This window comes from Prinia subflava, chromosome 8 (assembly GCF_021018805.1).
Source record: "Prinia subflava isolate CZ2003 ecotype Zambia chromosome 8, Cam_Psub_1.2, whole genome shotgun sequence".
In the NCBI taxonomy this organism is placed as follows: Eukaryota; Metazoa; Chordata; class Aves; order Passeriformes; family Cisticolidae; genus Prinia; species Prinia subflava.
This window is the reverse complement of record NC_086254.1, coordinates 10,164,160-10,184,656: the sequence shown is the minus strand read 5'-3', so window position 1 is coordinate 10,184,656 and position 20,497 is coordinate 10,164,160. Positions and strand designations below refer to the sequence as shown.

The 20,497-nt window shown below is 58.9% G+C and overlaps 2 protein-coding genes across 3 annotated transcripts in view; both read right to left on the bottom strand.

Moving 5' to 3' along the window:
* Positions 1-962: 962 nt before the first annotated feature.
* The window catches only part of MRPS23 (mitochondrial ribosomal protein S23), a 23,964-nt gene continuing 4,429 nt past the window's right edge, over positions 963-20,497 (bottom strand). The window contains exons 2-6 of the mRNA XM_063402908.1: positions 2,905-3,002; positions 2,569-2,736; positions 2,100-2,177; positions 1,868-1,991; positions 963-1,364 (exon numbers count right to left, since the gene is read on the bottom strand). Coding sequence (XP_063258978.1) covers positions 1,215-1,364; positions 1,868-1,991; positions 2,100-2,177; positions 2,569-2,736; positions 2,905-2,957 — 573 coding nt within the window. The 5' untranslated portion in view covers positions 2,958-3,002 and the 3' untranslated portion in view covers positions 963-1,214. The remainder of the gene's footprint in view (positions 1,365-1,867; positions 1,992-2,099; positions 2,178-2,568; positions 2,737-2,904; positions 3,003-20,497) is intronic.
* The window catches only part of CUEDC1 (CUE domain containing 1), a 21,303-nt gene continuing 5,234 nt past the window's right edge, over positions 4,429-20,497 (bottom strand). Inside the window, exons 1-11 of one of the 2 annotated variants that reach the window (XM_063402905.1) lie at positions 16,986-17,138; positions 13,161-13,622; positions 12,533-12,660; positions 11,620-11,749; positions 10,120-10,303; positions 9,481-9,564; positions 8,601-8,690; positions 8,163-8,256; positions 7,938-7,996; positions 7,577-7,647; positions 4,429-7,340 (exon numbers count right to left, since the gene is read on the bottom strand). In XM_063402905.1, coding sequence (XP_063258975.1) covers positions 7,580-7,647; positions 7,938-7,996; positions 8,163-8,256; positions 8,601-8,690; positions 9,481-9,564; positions 10,120-10,303; positions 11,620-11,749; positions 12,533-12,660; positions 13,161-13,451 — 1,128 coding nt within the window. In that variant the 5' untranslated portion in view covers positions 13,452-13,622; positions 16,986-17,138 and the 3' untranslated portion in view covers positions 4,429-7,340; positions 7,577-7,579. Of the gene's footprint in view, positions 7,341-7,576; positions 7,648-7,937; positions 7,997-8,162; positions 8,257-8,600; positions 8,691-9,480; positions 9,565-10,119; positions 10,304-11,619; positions 11,750-12,532; positions 12,661-13,160; positions 13,623-16,985; positions 17,139-20,497 lie in introns of those variants that run through there. The other variant, XM_063402906.1, reaches the window with a different exon arrangement.

Below are 20,497 nucleotides of genomic sequence, written 5' to 3'. Positions count from 1 at the left end.
GTCCAGCCCAGAGCCACCCCTGGGACTTCCCTCAACACAAAATAAAAACTGTTCCAACTTTCTGCACACCTGCTCTGCACAGCAGCTCCTTCAGGGCACACCCCGAGGCTCTGGGAGTGCTCTAAATCCCATGTTTGTTGCTCAAACTGGAAATGAATCAGTGCTAAAACGGGGAAATTTTGCCCTTTGTAACAAAACCCTGCGCTCTTCTGGAGGTACAAGAGCAGAACTGGGAATGAAGTTTGACTTTCCAAGGATAACTGAGTAATTCTGCTGCCATCACATCACTGCCAGGAGTGAACCAAGGCACAGAAACCAAACCAGGGGCGTTTTTACACCCTGCCTTTCACTGCCCCTGAGCCTTCCTGCCTCACACACAGCTGCAGCACTGAACTGGGCAGCGAGGGAGAGATCAGACATCATCTGCACCTGTTAGTGGGGGCTGGTGGCACTCTGGTATTTAAAAGAGGAATAAATGAAAGAAAAACACCAAAAAATCACAAAGAAACAAACCAAACTGTTTTGTTTTTTGTACAACCCAAGCCAAAATGTTTGATGAAAGATCAGCCAACCACTGGGTTTGCAGGCATGGGAAGAACTCCCTCCTAATCCCAGGAAGATTGGTTATTTTTTTTTCTATGCCAGATTTCTAGTGACTGTCCTAAGCAGCATCACCCTTCTCCCATTTTCACCCTTCAAATGTGACCAATTCCACCAGGAGTCACTAAAAAACTGCAAAGCTCCCTGGTCCTGCCACACCTCATCCTGCTCTGAATTCATGCAAATGATGGGATGGGAAGAGCACATTACAGCACTCCTATAAATAGCACCTTTCCTCCACAGCTATAAAAAGATGACACCAGACAGCTGCTGGAATGCATCAAACAGGATCTGCCATTCCCCCAGCAGAAACGTCTTCACTACTGCAAACCACACAAAACACACACCTGAACAGGCAGAACTTGCAGTTTTTAAAGACAAGGTTTTTATTTTCCACTTTTACGCTCGGTATTTTCCATCTGGATTTCAGAAAACAGTCGTGAACATTAAAAAAATATATATATTATCTGTGACTTTATCAGTGTGGAGCTGGACAGAGGGGAAGGTGTCACACGGACAGGCCTGGAGGGCACCAGGCTCCTGCTCCCTCAGGGAAGTGTCCCAAAGGGGGCTGGAGGGTGGCTCCTGGCAGGTGACACGGCCCAGCAGGGCTGTCAGGAGGGACAGGGAGGCCCCTTCTGTGTCCCTGCCTGCTCTGGTGGCTGCTCCTCCCTCTTCTCCTGCAGCTCCTCCAGCACAGAGCGGAGCTGCAGCTGCAGGGCAGCACCCCTGGGCCCGGCACCCTGCTGCTCCTGCTCGGCCACCTGCAGGGGGGGACAGAGAAAATCACATGAAACAGGGTAGGAAAGGCTCCTGAGGGAGACTGAGGAGAGCAACAGCCCTCTGGGTGTCCAGAGAAAGTTTAATTCGTGCTGAGATTATCGTGGAGGCACAATACGCTGTCACCAGGGCAGGACATTCCCAGGGAGGCTGCCGACCTCCAGCTAAAAAATGGAAAAATCAACACACAACAAGAAACACACAAAGTTCCAAATGCTCTAGACAGATACACCATGCATTGTTTGAATGATTGTGCAATTTCATCAGCAGAAAAACACCTGTTCTGACCCACAAGTCCCTTAACCTTGGCCACACAGGTCCATGGCCAAGAGGAAAGTTTTCTCTGCACAGCAAAGGCATTTCCAGACCATCGGGTGTGTGGCTGCTTTGCTGAGGATTTAATTCAGATCAGCTCAGCATTAAGGGCCTGGGAGTGGAGTTTTCTCAGTCCACCAGCCAAGCAACTCTGTGAATATTTAATACTCACTTTATCTACTCCTTTTCTCTGTAAAAGGATCCCACTGGCTAAAAGGGCTTTTCCTGTTTCTTCAAACAATTTCTCCTCTTCAATTTTCCCTTCTTCCTTCAGTTCGTTGTATTTCTCAACAAACCTGGATTGCAAAGTTGCTTTTTCACACTCACAAATAATGTCCTGGCTCACAGGATGAAGGGGAGAAAGGGGCAGTCTAGGAACATTTCTGGTTTAATTCTCATCTTACCTCTGGCAAGTAGATTTGAAGTTTAACTGTGTCAGGTTGAAGGGTCTGGGGCCACTGCCATAAACTTTGTAAAACCTTCTGCTCAGGAAAGGGAACAGCTCAGATTTCGCAGCCAAATCAAGAGAAAACAATTCCGCGTTACACCCACGGGGAGGAGCACAGGCCCAGCCCCGGTTATTGCAAAGGAACCGGGGTGAACCGGGGCGAAAGCTTCAGGAGCGGCCCGGGAGGGAGAACGCGCCGGGGACACCGAACGAGCCCTCCGGTGAGCCGGGGCAGCGCGGTGCCCGCACTCACGCCCGGACCGTGTCCCCCCGGTGCCCGCACTCACGTTCGGACCATGTGCCCCCGGTGCCCGCACGGTGTCCCCGGTGCCCGCACTCCCGCCCGGACCGTGTCCTCCCGTGTCCCCCCGGTGTCCCCCCGGTGCCCGCACGGTCCCCCCGGTGTCCCCGGTGCCCGCACTCACGCCCGGACCGTGTCCTCCCGGTAGAAGACGGGCGCGATGCTGTCCCGGGCTTTTCCGTAGCGCGGCCGCGCCACGCGGTACACGGGCTCCCGCAGCGGCGGGAACGCGGCGTACACGTCCAGCCACAGCGGCTTCTCCAGCAGCCCGATGCGCACCAGGTTCTGCGCCCTGCGGGGGACAAGCGGCGGCGGGGGGGGCTCAGGGGGCCGCGCTCACGGGAGAACCGGGAACCCCCGCCCCGGCTGGACCCCCCCGCACCGGCTGGACCCCCCCGCACCGGCTGAACCCCCCCGCACCGGCTGAACCCCCCTCCGCCCCGGCTGGACCCCCCCGCACCGGCTGAACACGCTCCCGATCTTGTGCGTGCGGCTCCCGGCCACCGCGGCCATGGCGACCCCGCCGGGCGGGCCCCGGAGCCGGCCCGGTGCTGCCCCACAGCCGGAACCGGAACCGGAACTGGAACCGGAACTGAACCGGAACCGGAGCGGCCGCCAGGGCACGCAGCCGAGTGCCGAGCGCCGGCGGGACAAGGTGGCCAGGCAGCACCGGCCGATGGCCGAGCGGTGGCGCAGCCGGATCGCCCCATCAGTATCGCGGTCGCCGCCGGCGCTGTCGCGACAGACGGGGCCAGGCCCAGGCGTGCCCGGCACCCTCAGCCCCAGCCCGGGCAGCACCAGCAGTCCCGGGGCTCGTGGGAGCCTCGTCTCCTCCTGGCTGCTGGTGCCGTGTCACTGAATCGCGGGACCGCGAATATCCCGAGCCTCATGAGCCCACAGCGGCGATGGAGTCCCGCTCGTGTCCCTGCACAGATCGCGACAGTCCCAGCCTGCCGCCCCCGAGCGCTGCCCGCGCTGGGTCTCGCCCGGGCGGAGGGTGGGCAGTGGGATCAGCTCCAGTGGGATCAGAACCAGTGGGATCAGCACCAGTGGGATCAGCCCCAGTGGGATCAGCCCCAGTGGGATCAGCTGCAGTGGGATCAGCCCCAGTGGGATCAGCTGCAGTGGGATCAGCACCAGTGGGATCAGCACCAGCCCTGTCCGGGTCCCGCCCTGGGCAGCCCCAGCAGCAGAGCGCGGCCACCACAGGATGGCACTCGGTGTTTTTAAGGTTTATAAAGCGCAGCAGCTCCAGCCCAGCGCTGTGCGGGCAGCCTTGCTGCGGGCAGCCTTGCTGCGGGCAGCCTTTCCCGGCTCGGGACTGAGCCAGGGGCAGGAGCCGCCCCTGCTCCCGTCCCGCAGCCTGAATTTCCCCGCAGGCTGATCCCGCCACATCCCGGCCAGCCCCGCGCTGTTCCCAGCTGCTGCTTTCCTTAAAGCGCTGCTCGGGAGGCAAAGCCCCTGTCCCTGCCGAGGGCAGCAATTCCAAACGGAGCTGCTGGAGCTGCTCCAAGGCCTGGGCAGGCCCCGGGCTCCGCACTCCCCACGGCACCAAGGCAGCAGCCAGGCTTTCTCCAGCGTTTCGACACTTTTGACATTTAAGGCAAGAATGCCTTGACTTTTTCCAGGCTTTTCTTTCCGAGCCACACGGGAGGCCGGAAAGCTCCAACCCTGCCCGGGATGAGAGCTGCTCCCGGGTGGGCTCTGTGCCATCCCTGCAGGGAGGGGATGCTCCGTGTGCCCCCGGCCCTGCCACTGCCCCCAGGGCTGCTTCCCCAGGAATTGGATTCTTGAGGAAATCGCTGGACACAAATTCAGCCCCATCAGGAGCAGGGAGGCAGAAAAGCAGGGCAGATTTGGGGTGTCTGCATCTGAGGGGCACAGCTGGAGCTGGGCTAGAGCTGCCCTGTCCCTCCCCAACGCCCTTTGTTTCTTCTTCCCCCTGTAAAGAACAGAATACTCAGAGTTTAAAAAATATACAGTGTTAAGAGTACAACAGGACTTTATTATAGGAATTACTATTAAACATCTTTAAGAAAAAAAATCACTTATGGAAATAAATTCTAAAATAGCCACACTCACAAACATCACAGATCAGTTTGTTTTGTTCTTTTGAAATCTTTTTGTAGAGAAATGATACAAACATCACTGAGAATTGTACATTTTTATGTCAGAAATGCATTTTGGCTCCCAAGCCGGGTTTGTGGCCTTTCCACCTCTCAGACCTGACTTTTTGTTTTTTACAGGACACAAAAACAATCTCCATTAAAGTGATGCTTTGTGCCTTCAAGATATTTTGACACAGCTACAGAGTGACCCCATCCAGAGGCTGTGCCTGGGATGCTCAAGGCCACCTTGCTGGGTGGTGCTGGTGGCTGAGCTGTGCCCAGGGCCCTGTGCCAGGCCTGGGTGGCCACGGTGCAGGGCTGGGCACTGTCCCCTTCCCAGCTCATAGCCCCTGGCCACCCCTCCCTGCTGTCCCTTTCTCAGTGGGAGCAGAGGGTGCTGGACACCTCGGGGACGAGCTCAGGCTGAAAGCAGAGGCAGCTCCTGACCCAGGACTGCTCCACCAGCAAACCCTGGCTGGGTTACAGAGGTGACTCGGGACGTGTCACTTGACGAGCAGCCTGGGAGGAGGGACAGTGTCCCCCTGTGCAGCAGGGCTCACCTGCAGCCCGTGCCAACCTCCCCAGGAAAGCTCAGCCCATCCTCAAGCCCTGCCCGGGCCAGCCCAGCCCTCCCGCCAGCCCCGCCTCGTCTGGGGGAGCAGAATTCCCCTCCCGCTCCGTGCTGCTTCCTGCGCTCATGGAAACTTTGCCGGGACCGCAGCCCTCGGTAGCTAAGAGGCGCTGGAATGGTGACAGGCTGATCCGCTTCCAAGTCTGATTTTCTTCCAAATATGCAGAGCTGCTTTGGGCTGGGAAGGAGAAACAGCAGCCTCTTACAGCCCCAGGGCCAGCAGAGGGTAGGGAAGGAGCCCCTCCTGCTCTTCAGCACTCTCAGAATGGAAGTCCCACGCAGGGACTAAAGGATTTTCCGTTCCCTGATTCACCCTCAGCCCCTTGCACCCTGAGCCAGGCGCTCCTCCAGCCCCACATCCTGCCCTGGCAGGGCAGAGCAGCCTGGGCCATGCTGTGCCCTTGCAGCCCCTCCTGACAGCCGTGCACAGCGCCAGGGGCAGGGCTGCTGCCCATGGTGGGGGACAGCCAGCGTGCCTGGGGGTGGCCCTAACCTGTCACTGTGCTGCCATGACTCAGGACGTGCCCTGCAATCCTTCAAAAGCAAAGGAGAGGACACCAAAACCAGTATGAGCTGGGTGGGGTGGGAATTCTGCTGCTTTGATTTTAGGAACCCAAAGCTCGCTGGCATCCCAGGGCACTCCCAGCTCGGTGCATCCTGCCCTGGCCCTGGTGCTGCAGGAGGGTTTTGTGCTCTGGGACCTCACCCAGAGCCTGCAGCCCCAGACACCGGGAGCAGCCCTGCCCCTGGCCAGGCACCAGGAGAAGGTGCAGCTCACGGGATGCCCCCGGTCCCCGCCGCAGCTGCAGGGGACAACAGCAGCGCCCAACAGGTGCAGCAGCTGCAGCGCTGGCGGGGGAGGAAATCTTGGCGTCCACTTCAAAGGCACACGGGCTCTGTTGGGATTGAAGAGGAGCCTGCCGGGAGCCAGCGCCTGCAAGGGGGACTTTTGTTACCAAACCCTGCGGAGAGGCAGGGAAAACAGTTGCGTGAGTGTTTGATGGCTGGGGCTTCTGCGTCTGCCGCCTTCACAGCTCCAATCCTGCAACATTTGTGCTGGTTGGCGGGAGCCAGAGAGTGAAACAGGCACGTCTAGAGCCACCTCCTGCATTTGGCAGGGAACGTTGTGCTGATACAGGAGAAGAAAATGTGCTGGCGGGAGCGCTTTCTGACTTTACGCTCATCACTCGTTACTTACACAGCGGAGGAATTTGTTTATGTAATTCTTGTGAGCCTGACAGCACCTCTGAGAGCTGCGGGGTTCTGGTGCTGCGGGCACGAGGAGGGGGCTCTGCTGCTGCCCCCATCAAACCCAGCAGTGCCCCCAGGCCCTGGGACAAGCTCCGTGCTGAGAACGCCTCCACCAGCCCTGCCAGCCCCGGCTTGGGCTTTGCCTCTTACCTACGGCGGGGGCATCCCTGGAGCTGCCAGACTCCAGGAGCACCCCCAGCACCCCAGACCCGGCGGGATGAGTCCTGCTCCATCAGTGAGGGTTAACCTGGTGTGAAATCCAGCCCTTGGTGCTGCCCCGTGGCGGCACAAAGCTTCCAGCTTCAAGGCAGTTGTAGCAATGCCGAAGGCAAAGGTTTAATTCAAAGTGAAACGCCTAGGAAAAGAAGGCCTTTCCTTTATAAACAATTTATATTATTTGACTATTACCTGATCTGAATCTCTGCTCATTACTCCTAGCAATAATAGACAACGGCTGTTAGCTTCCCTTTCTCCCGTGGTTTTTGTCCCGGTGTGCGCAGAGTGAAGTTACATCAGACCGCTACAGATATGTTCAGGAGTGCTCCGGCCAAGCAGACCCCACGTGTGAATGGATCCTCGTTAGTACGACCGATCTGGCTCCTCCTGCCCCGCCGGGCCGAGAGCAGGCGGGGCTGCTCCTCCCCGGCCTCAGCTCGCTGGCTCCTCCGCAGCCGCTCGCAGCAGCTGCCCGCTTTTTTTTTTCCTTTTTTTTTTTCCTTTTTGGCTGATTTGCTCGACAGGAAAAGTTGTGCCTCACTTCGACACTTGTACTTCAGAGGAGTACAGCAGCAGAGGGGGAACAGCCAAAATCTGGGTGATTTGTTGGGTGGGTTTTTCCTTGTTCAGCCATCTCCTGGTGAAGCCTCGTGCACATCCTGTGCCAACAAGAAACGCCAGTGCTGGGACCTGCAGGGAGAGGAAGGGAGAGAACAGCACATGCTCAGCCACACAGTGACAGTGTCCCAGCCGTGCCACCCATGGCCACTGATGGGGCTTGTCCCCACCCAGACACACTCTGGACCCAGCCTAAAGCAGGGGGCTCCTCCTGCAGCCAGGCTTGGCCACCACACCGAGGTGATCATCCATCCCCAGTGCCTCTCATCCATCCCCAGTGCCTCTCATCCATCCCCAGTGCCTCTCACCGTTTACTGCCCTTCCTTCGGCGTCTCCTCCTCCTCCCGGAGCTGCTGCCGCCGTGCTTGGAAATCTTCATCTGAAAGGCAGAGGCAGGCGGGGGCTGCAGCCACCTCCACCCAGGGCACCACGGTCCCAGCCCCGGGGGAGGCAGCCCAGTTTTCCCCAGGGCAGGCTTTCCTCAGAGGAAAAATTCCCAGTGGGACTCGGGGAGTTTGTACCAGAAGAAGCCTGAGAACACTGGGTGGAGGTTTTTGGCCCACAGGGGTATTTCTGCCAGGCCCTCACACCTGAGGCAGTGCTGGGGTGATGGGGCCAGGCCATGCCAAGCACAGCACACCCAGCACGGCCTGGCACAGCACTCCTTACCATATGCATGTCCTTCCACGTCATCGAGAAGATTTGCCGTGGAAGCCGCTGTCCCCATCCTGCGCCCTCCACTAAGGAAAACCAGTTGTGGGGCCAGGAGCGGCCATGGCACCACAGTCACCCTTCCCAGCCCAGCTCCAGCCACAGAGGTGCCCTGGGGGAACCCCCAGGGGAGCCCGAGTGAGCCCTCCCTGCCCCACAGCTCTGCAGCCCCTTTCAGGATACACCTGGTGTTTCAACAAGTGTTTTCTTTTTGATTTCCTCATCTTCGTCTTCTCGGAGAAGGCTCTGGCCAGTTCGAACAGCTTCTTGCGCGTGGCTGGAGGGAAGCAGCTGGGTGAGGTCTCGCCCAAAAACCCTTCCCAAGGCAGTGGGAAGGTGAGAGCCACCCACACCCCGACACCCTGGGTTTGCCAGACTCAGAGAGGGAGACAGGGACACCTTGGGCCCTGGTGGAAGGTGCTCGTGTTTTATCCTTTTGTAGGGATTTTCACGATCTTCCTTACCCACCCCTCCCAGTGGCCTTAGTGCCTGCAGCCCAGCTGAGGCCACCCAAGGGCCTTGGTCTAGTTTGTGGTGGGAAAAGTGCCAGGTACTGCTGCCATCTCCCCCTGCCCACCCCTCTGCTGCTCCCTGCAGCCCTGCCAGGCTGCACAGACTCACATTTTCCCATGTGTTTGAGTTTGTCACGGAATAAGGCATCGTCGGACACGGCACCGCCGGCCTCGCTGGCTGCAGAGGGAGCTGCCTCACCTGCAAGGCAAACAAACAAACAAACAAATAAACAAATAAACACACATCTGCTCACCGGAGTGCGTGGGAGCAGGGCTGGGGACAAATCACTGCCATGACCCAATTCCTGCACCAGCAAAGGGTGATCTGGGCGAGAGCAGGGGGGTGGCTCTGCATGGGGACCCTCTGGGGACACAAGCCCTGCCCTGGGCTGGCAGCACACCCTCACGGGTGCTCAGACCAGCACCAGCACCTCCCTCCAGGGGCAGCAGCCCCAAATCCCCCCGGGCTCTGACTGCTCTCTGCATATTGGATCGTGCTACCCAGTGGATCAGGAGCAAGCCCAGCTGGGTCAGGGAACCAGAGACCCCCAGAGCCACGTCCCTGTTCCCCAGGTCAGTGAGCCCAGCTGGAGCCCTGCCAGGCTGCCAGGCTTGCCCAGCCCCACGCGGGGCCATCGACAGACACCAGCTCTAATTCTGACTTGGGCAGCTGCTCTGCTCCGAGGTTAATCAGGATTACCCAGAACAGTCATTATGCTTCAGGCACAATCCTCTGCTCCAGCCCAGGCACGGGAGGGCAGGGATGGATGGAGGCAAGATGTAGGAGCACCTCCACATGGGGAGGGCAGGAGCACCCATCCTCATGACCCACCAGCTCTTCTCCCGTGCTGGGAGGGCAGCAGGGAGGGATCAGCCAGTTTCCTCCCTCCACAGACACTCTGGAGGCAGCTGGGCAGAGGGACGGGAATGCAGGGGCTGTGGGGATCCTGTTGTGGAGAGACAACGCTCACGTCTGCCTTGGAAGTTACCTGATAATACTGAGGAGAAACCAAAGTCGTTGCTGACAGCAACACTGGTCGACTTGGATTTTTTTGACTCATATTTCAATCGATCTGAAAAACAAAAAGCGCAGGGCGCGCTCGATGAGACCCTCGAGGCAGAGCACATGGCTCTGCTCCCTCTGCCCTCACAGCCCAGGGGACAGGCTGCTGGCAAGGGAGGGAGCTGGGGCTTTGCTTCAGCGACCACAAGCCCTTCGATGGGAGCCCGCAGCAGCAGAGGAACTGCCCACCCACCACAAGCACGTGTTGAGCACATCCGTGGTTTTCCTGCCACCTGCAGTGACAGCACTGCAGGACCCTGCCAAGCACCACTGGCACGGCTGGGGAGGGCTCAGAGGGCATTTCCAAAGCTCCTTGTTATGGGTTCTGCTGGGCTCTGCCAGAGATGCTGCAGAGGGGTGGGCAGGGGGAGGAGAGCAGGAGTCCAGGGAGCAGCAGCCCACCAGTGCAGGCAGCTCAGACCACCAGCCCCCAGCCTGGCCCCAGCCTGTACTGCCTCTGCTTTGGCACAAGCCCTGGTCCCACGGGCAGGGCAAAGGTGCCAGCGGCCAGGGTCACAGCAGGGCACACACCCAAAAAGCAGAAGTTTCTGAAGGGCCTTTTCACCTCTCTCCAGGGCGAGAAGGAAATCCCGGTTCCTCTGGAGCTCCTTCATGAACTCTTCGTTCTGCAGGAAGAGCGCGATCCGCTCGTCCTCCAGGTACTGCTTCCAGCGCCGCTCCTGCTCCAGGCAGCCCTGGCCCCGCGGGGCCGGCCCCCGTGGCACGGGCTGCCGGCAGCCCTGCGAGCCCTGCGGGCAAACACGGCACAGCTTGGGAGGGCTCTCGGGGGTCCCTGCAGCAGCACCTCGGCCTGAGCTCGGCCTTTGGCCCCCTCAGCTCCCCCAGCCCCCATGGCCACCGACTGCTGCTCCTGAGGGGCCCTCCCAGGGCTGAAAGGACAAGGGGGGACAGGGCATCACTGCCTGTGCCCCTTGAGAAGGGGGACAGGGCAGAGGGGACAGACATCCCACGTGGGAACCTTTTGGAGCTCCTTTTGCAGAGCACGGGCTGGCAGAGATTTTTAACTTTAAACCGTGGGGTTGTGCCATAGCAGAACCGTGTGTGGAGGCACGAGAAGGGTCTCAGCAGCACGGCTGCTTTATCTCCCATCTCTGAAGAGCAGAGCCTGCCATGTCCTGCTGACAAACGGCCCTGCACGAGGCTCGGCACGCCTCACACCTGGGGAGCAGCACAGCCGCACGCTGCGGCACAGACTCATCCCTGCCTACAATATTTATCTGATTTGTAGCTGCTCCCAGAGAGCCATAAAAAGCAAAAGCACACAATTACGGGGGAAAGAAAAGGGCAGCTGCTCCTCTCCTCCCCCTGAGCCCAAATGAATTGGCACGCTCCTATTCCCAGAAAGGTAATAGAGCCCGTGAAGCTCAACTTGCAGGGCAATCATTCATGAAAACGTGGCAGGCTGCCTTTGGAGATGAAATGGGAGGGAGGAGCAGGGTCCCTGCAGACCCCACAGCCCTCACCATGGCAGGAGGGTGCTGGATCCATTGAGGGGTTCCTGTGTTAGCAAAGGGCTGAGGGATGCCTCAGTTGTGGCTGAAGCTAAGCTGGATGCCCAGCATGTGTTGGGGCTGCTTGTTTCCCATGGGATGCTGCCCACTGCCTCCCCTGCTGCAGGCACCCAAACCTTGTGGATTCAAACAGCCATGGAGCACACGTGGACTCTGATTTCCCAGGGGCAAATCCTCTGGCTTGCACTGGGTTTCCCACTGCTCTCCTTAGGAGCATTACTGGTCCTGCTGCTCCTCAGCAGAGCAGTCAGCAAGATTTTCAAATACTTGAAAATATTAGGTGTTTATGCCACTCATTAGTGCTTCTGGCACTAATCACTGGAGTAATGGCAGGAAAAATACCAAAGCTTTGCTGAGAGCTCTTTCACACCTTGCCCACTTCAGTCTCTTGAACAGGACACGCTCAGAACTTTGGGTTTAGTCAGCACTGGTACCCAATGGTACACTGCAGGCTCAGGCTGGCTGAGGGCTGGAAGGTGCTCCATGCCATCCCAGGGGCCAGGGCACAGGCTGGAGGGGTGGCCAGGCCTCACCTGTGTGCCGGGCTGTGTCTGCTGGGGCAGGATGCGCAGGAAGTCCTCGGGGAGGTTGCCCAGGAGCGGAGGGTTCCAGTTCCTGTAGTGCCCGGGCACCGCGGTGCTGCCGGGGCCGGGCACGTCCGTCCTGCGGGGCAAGCACAGGCAGCACCTCTGGTGAGGAGAGACCCACCAACAGCTGCCGTGGCAGCGTGGCACAGGGCCTGGCACAGCGGGGCCTGGCACAGCAGGGCCTGGCACAACAGGGCCTGCCCAGCCCCATCAGCAGTCCTGGAAACCACGAAACCCCTGCACATCCCTGAACCTGCAGCGTTACAGCATCAGCTCTGGAGAGTGAAAGGCTTTCCTAGAGCGTTTGGAATCTTTGGGAGCTGCATTTCAAGCCTTGCCCTGCAACTCTGCATGCTGGATTTTCATTCTCTTCCCTGTTTCACTCAGACCCCCCAAACCAGCCTGGTGGAGCCCCAGCATTGCAGGGATTTGCCCACGAAGCTGACAAACGTCCCTCACCAGATGTCACACCCAGCCTGCACAGAGGGCAGGGCTGGCACAGAGGTGCCCGGGGCTCAGGGTTGCTGTCCCCCAGCCCCGCAGCTGCCAGGGGACCCGAGAGGCAGCCGAGGTGCGTGGGGAGGAGGCAGCCCAGGGCCGGGCTGCCAGCACCTGGTGTTTTCCAGCAGCGGCCAGCGCTCCCCGCCCCCGGGGCTGATTTTTGCCATTCCACACGAGCGACTTTCCGGCCCCTCAGCTGTTCGTGTTTAGACCCTCACAGGGATTTCTGAGCCAGCTGTGAGCTTCATTCATCCCCCTTGGCTTTGTCTCACTCGGCCCTGTACGGAACAGGCCAGGGCCGTGCCAGGGCCAGCTGCCCAGGCTGGCACAGGGCAGGAGCCGTGCGGGCCGTGCTCACCTGGGCGGGGGCGTGGGTGGGGCACGGGGGTAGCGGCTGCCCAGGGCCTGGCTCTCGTAGGCAGGAGGGGAGTACACGGGAGGCGGCTCCTCGTCCGAGCTGTCCGGCTCCAGGGTGCGCTCCAAGATCTGCAGGGTGACAGGGTGGGGTGAGGGCAGCACAGGGAAACGCTCCTCAGCGGGCCTGGGCCCCATGTGCAGCAGCAAAACAGGGATAGCACGGGCTGAATGCTGCTGCAGAGAGGATGGGGAGACCTGTTGGCACTGCACCTCCTGCACCCAGGGGGGTTTGGTGGAGTTTGGAGATACTGCTTTTGAGGGAAGAGTGGGTGAGCCTATCCTCAGGTGCACACAGCCCCAGGGAGTCTCTCTGACAGCAGCAGAAGGGTCTCTGTTGGCTTTTGGAGTGAGGGAGAGGGGAGAGAACGCTTGGCTGGAGCCTGAAGCGCTGCCCAGGACAGCCTTTAGTGCGGCAGCCCAGCTGATCCGGGCACTCAAACCTCTCCGTGCCTGCAGCAGTTGAGTCGCACCGTGCCCAGGCAGGAGGAGGCAGGATGAGACTGAGGTGCCCACTCATGGCGACCCAGCTGTGGAAGCCAGAGCCCCACAGGGCCCCCCAGGCAGGTTACCTCGGGGGGGATGCTGTCCTCCGAGTCCGAGCTGTCGTCGCAGCCGCTGCCGTCCAGGTTCATCTGCAGAAGCTGGTCGATGGTGGCGTCCACGGCGCCGTTGTTGGCTCTCAAGACGCACTCGATGATGTCGTAGTCCATGTTGGGGAACATGGTCTTGAAGTCCTCCATGGCCTGGTTGAACTCCAGGCGCCGCACCTGCCTGGCGGGGCGGCTGTTGTTGAGCTCCTGCGCGGAGGAGCCGCCGCGGGAGCCGCCGTTGCTGCTGCTGCGGCGGAACAGGCTCGTCATGGCGGGGCGGCGGCGGGGCTGGGCGCCCGCGGTCCCGGCTGTGCCCGTGCCCCTCCTCACGGGGGGCTGCCCCGGCTGCCAGCCGGCACCATGGGTGGGCGGCGGGGGTCCCGCTCCCCGCGGCCGGCGGCTCCGCGCCTCAGCCCCCGGCGCACAGCTGCATCCTCCCACCTGCGGAGGGGACACGGGACAAAGTCACCCAGGGGACAAAGTCACCCATGGGACAGCACCCAGGGGCTCCCCCCTCTCAGCAGGGGACGTTCAGTTCTGTTCCCATCCCACCGCATCCTCGTGGGACTGAGCCATCCCTGCGGCGGGCCCGGCACGCCGGAGCGCACGTGTGCCGTGCCAGGAGCTGCACCAACAGAACCCACGGCAGGAAAAATGGCATTGCTTCCACTGCTCAGGGCTGCCCAGATTGAACGTTTCCAGGTTTGACATGTGTTTATAAACGCTGTAAAATCACTGTAAAATAAAACATGGAGCCGGCTCCGAGAGTGTCAGAGCAAGGGGCTCTGCAGCACGGCAAATCGACCCCTTGGAAAAGCCACCAAATCCAAGATTAACATTCCCTTTAAAACCATAAACAGATTATATAGCTACTGCTTCTCGTTTGAAAATGCAGGGCCAAATTCAGTTCTGGATTAACTCCACTGTTTGAAACAGAATTACCCCAGGAACACTTTTGATCCATAATATCATTTTCAAAGGCTTTTTCCTAAGCAGCAGGCAGAGAGTTCAGGATAACTGTCCCTAAATGGTATTTAATGCAGAAGAACATGCCAAGCACATTTCTTAGCAAAATGGTATAATCAGATTCCAGGCCATTAAGAGGAGCAGTCACCTCTGAAGGTCACCTGGGCTCTCCCCTGCCCAGCAAGACTGTGTGTGACAGCCATGAACCCAGTGCTGGGCCCCTGTGCCAGCCCACAGCCCTAAGCTGCTCCAGGGGGTGTCCAGGGGCTTTCAGAGGCTGCTGAGAACAAAACACACTTGCAATACGTGGGGAACTCAGCAGGAACTCGGGGAGAAGTTCACTTTTTGCCACACTGCTTAACCCCCACCTTCATCCCCAGGGACAGCGCTGCTCTAGCTCGGTACCAGAGGAATCAGGAGATGATTCCTGCTCCAGGCACGATCTGCTCTCCTTTCCTGGCTTCTTTGTAATCCTGGAAGCATTTGGATGCACCACAAGAGCAGCCCTGTGCAAACACCACACCCAACCAGTCACCACACCTCGGTCCCTGGGCTGAGCAGGTGCCAGGGGCCACCCAGTGCCACCCTCCAATGGCATTTGCTCCCAAGCAGGACCCAGGGAAAAGCAGCAGGAGAATTACTGTCAGGCACAAGGGGCCATTTCCAAACAGTACCAGGAGCCCCCAGCTCGCTCCTGCTCACTAATAATATCCATTTAACTGGTCGCTCAGCCAGGATCTGTCTCCATCCCAGTAATTCTCAATCCCCAGGATCAGCTTGCCGGGAGCCAGGCATGGAGCGAGCAGAGCAGGAACAATTCCGACAGCTCTGCCCGGCTCTATTCACTGAGGACAAATAAATCCGCTGGAGTCAATTAATAAAACACTGCTGCTCGGTTCCTCCTCTGCTCCCCTGACTCATTCCCAGCAAAGAGCCGGCATTGTTCACACCTCTGGAATTATACTTTAATTGCAATATTGCATGGCTGGTTTAGTCACGTATTAAATTGAGTTGTAACACATTCAGAGGGTGCACACCTCCTTACAAGATCTGGCTACTCCAGGAGGATGGGGAACGAGCCTGGACACCCAGGGGAACACAGCTAATGCTGGATACACACATGATCCACGTATGGAGATGAGAATTCCCGTGGAGAACCACTGGCTCAGCAATGCTGTGCCAGCCCATTAACCTTAAATAGCAAAATAACCTCCCAAAATCAGGCTAGAAATCCCCAGATCTCCATAAAGTAACTGTAGTACCTGTGTCTGGGCAATCTTTGTCTCCCAGCATTTGACCTTTGAGTTGTATTTAAAGGCTTCTCTGTAACCATGAGGGCCATGGCCGTGCCAGGCACTGGCAATGCCCCTGCCAGCCCTGGGGGCTCCTGTTCCAACACCAGCTCTGGGGAGGTGGAGTCAACATTGCAGGAGAGCCTGGGACAGCTCCTGGAAGTGCTGGATAGTGTGACTGAGCACAGCAACGTGCTGAGCCATGGAAATCTGCTCAGAAGATGAACAAAATTAGGGATGGGGACAAGATATTTTACAGCAGAAAGGCTCTGCTGCAATCTGGCTTCAAACAGTCCCAAGGGGATGTGTTGGGACCTTCCCTGCCCTGAGATATACCTCGGAATTCCGGGCTGACAGGGGCTGCTGCAAAGGCACAGACTAGGGCAGTTCACATGCCCTGAAGGCTTTTAAACCTATTTTTCAAAGTCCTGCTGTTAATCCAAAGAAATGCAAATCACTGCATCAGCATGAGTTAAAATCCAGGGAAAAGCAGGTGGCCCTGTTGGCAGGAGCTGATTTAAAAGATCAACAGGTAGCTGAATTCCGAGGATCCTCCCCAGAACTGCAGCAGCGTGTCCAGGTGAGCAGGGGGGAGGGCAGCAGGACCCCGGTGGCAGCTGGGGAAGGGGCTCAACATGTTCCTGGCCCTTATTTCTGTGATGTCACTGAGGGGCTGGGAAAATGCCAGGAAAAGCAAAATCCTTGGGATTTCCCAAAAAGGAAAGAAGAAGCTGGCGTGTGACTGCAGCCCATGCACGGGCACAGCTGGGGTACGGCTGGGCTCCTCTTCCCCTCCTGCCCCGGGTGCAGAACAGGCTGTGATGACTCCTTGGGCTGCTGCCTGATCAACTTTCTCCCTGCCTGACAAGAGCTCTGGCCCTGTTCTCCCACAGAAGGACCCTGAGTGCTGTAATTCATCTGCCAAACCCAGGCACAGCCATAATCCCCTGCCCTTCTGCTGTGCCCATCACGGCAGCAGCTTAAAGGCTTTGCAAGCTCCTGCTCCGCATGTCCCCGTCCCACAGGTCGCAGAGAACAGGGACACTGGTGTGGCTGGCACTGTCCCTGTGCCCCCACCAGCCCTGGCAGCACAGGATAAACCCTCCTGTCCTGGCAGTGCCTGCTCCTGGCTCACCCCAGCTGACCTGTGCCACGGAGAAGGTGCCAGGTGACATCCCAGTGCCAGGCTGGGGCCAGGCACAGAGCCAGCTCCGGGCTAGGAAGGGCTGCCACGATGCCACACCCACACCAGTGTTTATCCAAGTGCCTCCACATGCTGGGACAGGGCTGGCACTGAAAATGCAGTGTTTTGGTGTCACTGTGCAGCCAGGACAGCCCAGGACAGTTTCCCTCACTCTCCATGACTGCTGTCTCACTGCACACCGTGCTCAGGCACTGGCACACCTTGGGCAGCAGCCTCTACCCTTAGCTCACCACTCACAACCATAAAATCCAACCAAACACAAGCTGGCCTTGGGGGGCAGCTCCCCCCTGCCAGCCCAGGGGCTCACCCTGCTCTTCTCCCACCCAAACTGCCGTGACTTACACAACGTGGAGCCAAGGATGAGACCGGAGCCAGAAGAACGCCTCAGTCAGGCTCCTGGGGAGGGCTGACGCTGTGAGCATTACCCTCCCTCAGCTGGGAGGATGCCTCCTGTGCCCCCGGCATCCTGCCTGGGCACGGCTGCTCCCACCCAGCCCCGGGGGCAGGCACTGGGTGCCTCCCAAAAATGGGCTCTTCCCATGGAGGGGCGCCCGAGGGGAGGCTGTGGAGCAGGCACGGTGTGAAGCGGAGGCTGCCAGCTGCCCGGGAGGAGCAGCTGGATAATCCCGGGGCCGCTCGGAGCGGGAATGCCGTGCTGGGAGCAGCAGCTGCCCGGCCCCGCCAGGAGCACAGCCCGGCCGGAGGAGCCAGCAGCTGGAAAAGCGCTGGGGCTGATGGCTCACAGCCTCTCTGCTCAGGGAAGAGCCTTGGCACCAAGTGCAAACGAGAATATTCCCTTCCCCAGTGTCTGCTGCAGCTCAGACAGCAGATGGGATTGCTCAAACGCTGCCCTGCCCCTTCTCCCCTGCCATTGCCACGCCGTGTTCATGGGGCTCCCCTGGGAACTCGCTGGAGCTGGGACACCCTCTGCAGCCAGGGTGGGGGGGACACCACCGAGTGCTGGGTGCCCCAGCCCTCAGGGCACTGCCCAGCCTCATCCCTGGGCACTCCACTGGGCACTCATCCCTGGTGGCTGCATGCCCAGGCCTGTGGTGCCTCAGCTGGGGATGCAGAACAGACGTGCAGAAGCATTTCCATGCTCAGGATTATTTGGAGAAAAGGGCTGACAGCTCCCCCGGTTCATGGAGGGAAGACTCTTGGAAGAAGTCTCAAAACTCAAGGATGTTGAACTAGAAATAATAGCTCTGTCCAGAGCAGATGTGCTGAGTTCTGCTGCAGCCAAGCCCCTGCTCAATGTGGGAACAAGAAGTCTGGGAACGTGACTGCTCAGGAACTGCAGGTGTGACTATAATAGGACTGAAATTGGGGTGAAAAGCAAATGATCAGGAACAGAAATTGTGCTATTCACTACCACCAAACATGCCAAGGATGTGCAGGATGGGCCCCTACCAGTCTCTCCTAAATCCCCTTGTCACCTTCCTCTCTGCCTCAGGGGATGCTGTGCACCCCTCCTGGGCCCACAGCCTGGGAAAATTGCTCCGAGCAAATCCTTTTTCATGGAAACAAATAAGCACCTGAGGATCTCCTTTAATACTTGTTCTACCGCGTATTAAAATGGCTGGGTTTAAGCCCTTTTCAAAAGCAAAAGCAATCAGGGAGGCGAGCACAAGTAAGCCCTGCTTGGGAACCTGTGCAGCACGTACCTCTCTGCAACAGGAATTTCCCCTCTTGGATCCTAGGGCAAGGGCAGAGGAACCGGGAGAGCCCCGGAGCGACCCCGATGCCACCACGGCACCGTCACCATCCCTGCCCAGCTGGTCTCACCCGACTGGGGAGCCCATGGCCACTGCAGCACTCTGAGCACTCAATACCCACGTTTGAGAGCTGCTGCAGCCTCGGGGCAGCCCCTGCTCCCCCGGCACGGCCGTGCCTCCTCCCGGACTGATTTATGGCAGCCCTTTGTGAGCCGAGCAGATGTCGGCCCTCCACAGCACCCAGCTGGCTCCAAAACCAACCACACCCCGAGCAGTCCTGGGGGATACAGGAGGGGCAGGCAGGGCTGCACCGGGACCCCTCGCTCAGCACCCACAGCACCCACAGCACCCACAGCACCCACAGCACCCACCTTCCCCTGCCGTGCCGGGGTGCAGCCGGGGGGTCCCGGTGCCCCCAGCGCTCTGTGCCAAGCCAGGCAGAGCCAGCCCTGCCCCTCGGCATTGTGCAGCGCTAATCCCCGGCTTTCACACGTTTTCCAAGGCAGGACCACGGCCCCCGCCCCAGACTAAGCCCACATTAATGAGGTAGCACCAGATCCTCATCCAAAAGTCGCCTGCCTTGCGAGGCCGCCTCGCGCTGGTTTCATTGAAGGTAATTTGATCTTGGTAGGACGACATTCCTAAAATAGCTGAGGGAATTCAAACATGAAATAAGGTTTCCAGGAAGGGATTAAAAAAAAATAGGTCAAGCAAGTGTGAGCGATTAAAGTGACCCGGCATCCCTTTGTACGGTTTAACTGCGGCTCTGTTCAACTCTATCTCGCATCAAGGTGTAATAAATTAGATGCAAGAGGTTGCCCAAAGCAGCCAGGCCGATCTGAGATTATTGCAGGAGGTGGCTGGTGTCGGTGACCTCTCCTCCCCTGGCTTTCACCGCCCACATCAAACACACAGGGCCCAGCTGAAGCATCAGCTCGGAGCTCTGGGACTGCCGGGAGCCAGCGCTGCCTCCGTCCCACGGGACAGCCCAGCCCCAACTCCCTGCCTCAGTTTACCCATCCTAAGGGTGGCAGGAGGGAAGCCCAGGCACCCCTGTGCACGCTGGCATCCCCCAGCGCCGGCCACAGCCCTGGTGCCCAATGTCACACAAACCCCTCTTTAACTGCTGATCCCTCTGCTCCCTTTGTGCTCCCAGCTCGGCACAAAAGCGCTGGGAAGCAGCTGGGAGTGAAAGAAAATAAAAATTCCTGCGGACACAAAGGTGTGTGGCATTTCCTGGAGACGGGGCTCAGGGCAGGACGTGTGGAGGACTCGCTGCTGGGCGTTTTTTGGGTTAGGTTTGGGCAGTGATGATAAAGGGGAGTGGGGGAACATGAACCCGGCTGGGGGCAGGGCCGACCCTGCTCCCTGGATAATTAGTGTGGCTGATTCCAATTGCTAATTTGCCATTATAGGTCAAGGGTCACAGAAATTAAAGGATGGGAGGAAAAAAGGGAGAAAGAGGCTGAGTAGAGGCAGTCCCTTCCCCTCCATCTCTCTGCATAGCAGGAACATACTGGAATGCACTGGGATTAGATGGGGCTGACCCTGCCCCAGGCTGGTGTGGAGCATCTCTGCAGGATTTGGCCCTGGGCACCCCACAAAGGCAGGGACAGGCAGGGACAGGCCGTGCAGAGCAGGCCCAGCCTCCAGCATCTCCAGTGCTGCTCTCCTGCCATCAGGGTTTAAGGGCCGTGCTCACTGTGCAAAGGAAAAATCCCGTATTGATTCACCCGAAGCTCTGGAGCACAGACCGCATGAGTTTCTATGGAAACAAAATTAGTGGAGTAAAACTCTCCCTGCCAGCACGCGGTGAATTATTCACCAGGACAGGCCCCTGGCCAGAGGGGCTGCTGAGAAGATTTAAAGGTGATCACAGAGCGGCTGCTGTGATCCCCCTTCCCTCGGGGACCAAACCACAGCCAGGGAGGATGAAAGGCCCTGGCTTTCCACGCCATGTGTGTGGTGGGCAGGTCCTGCACCTCCCTCACCACATCCACAGCCTCGGGGTCCCCAGGGAGAGGGTGAGGGCTTCCCCCCTCGCTCCCCCACTCCCAGCCCCTTGTACACGGCACAAAGTGTCACTGCCCGGTGTCCACCTGCCATGCATGACCAGCCTGTGGTCACCCTTCCCTGGCA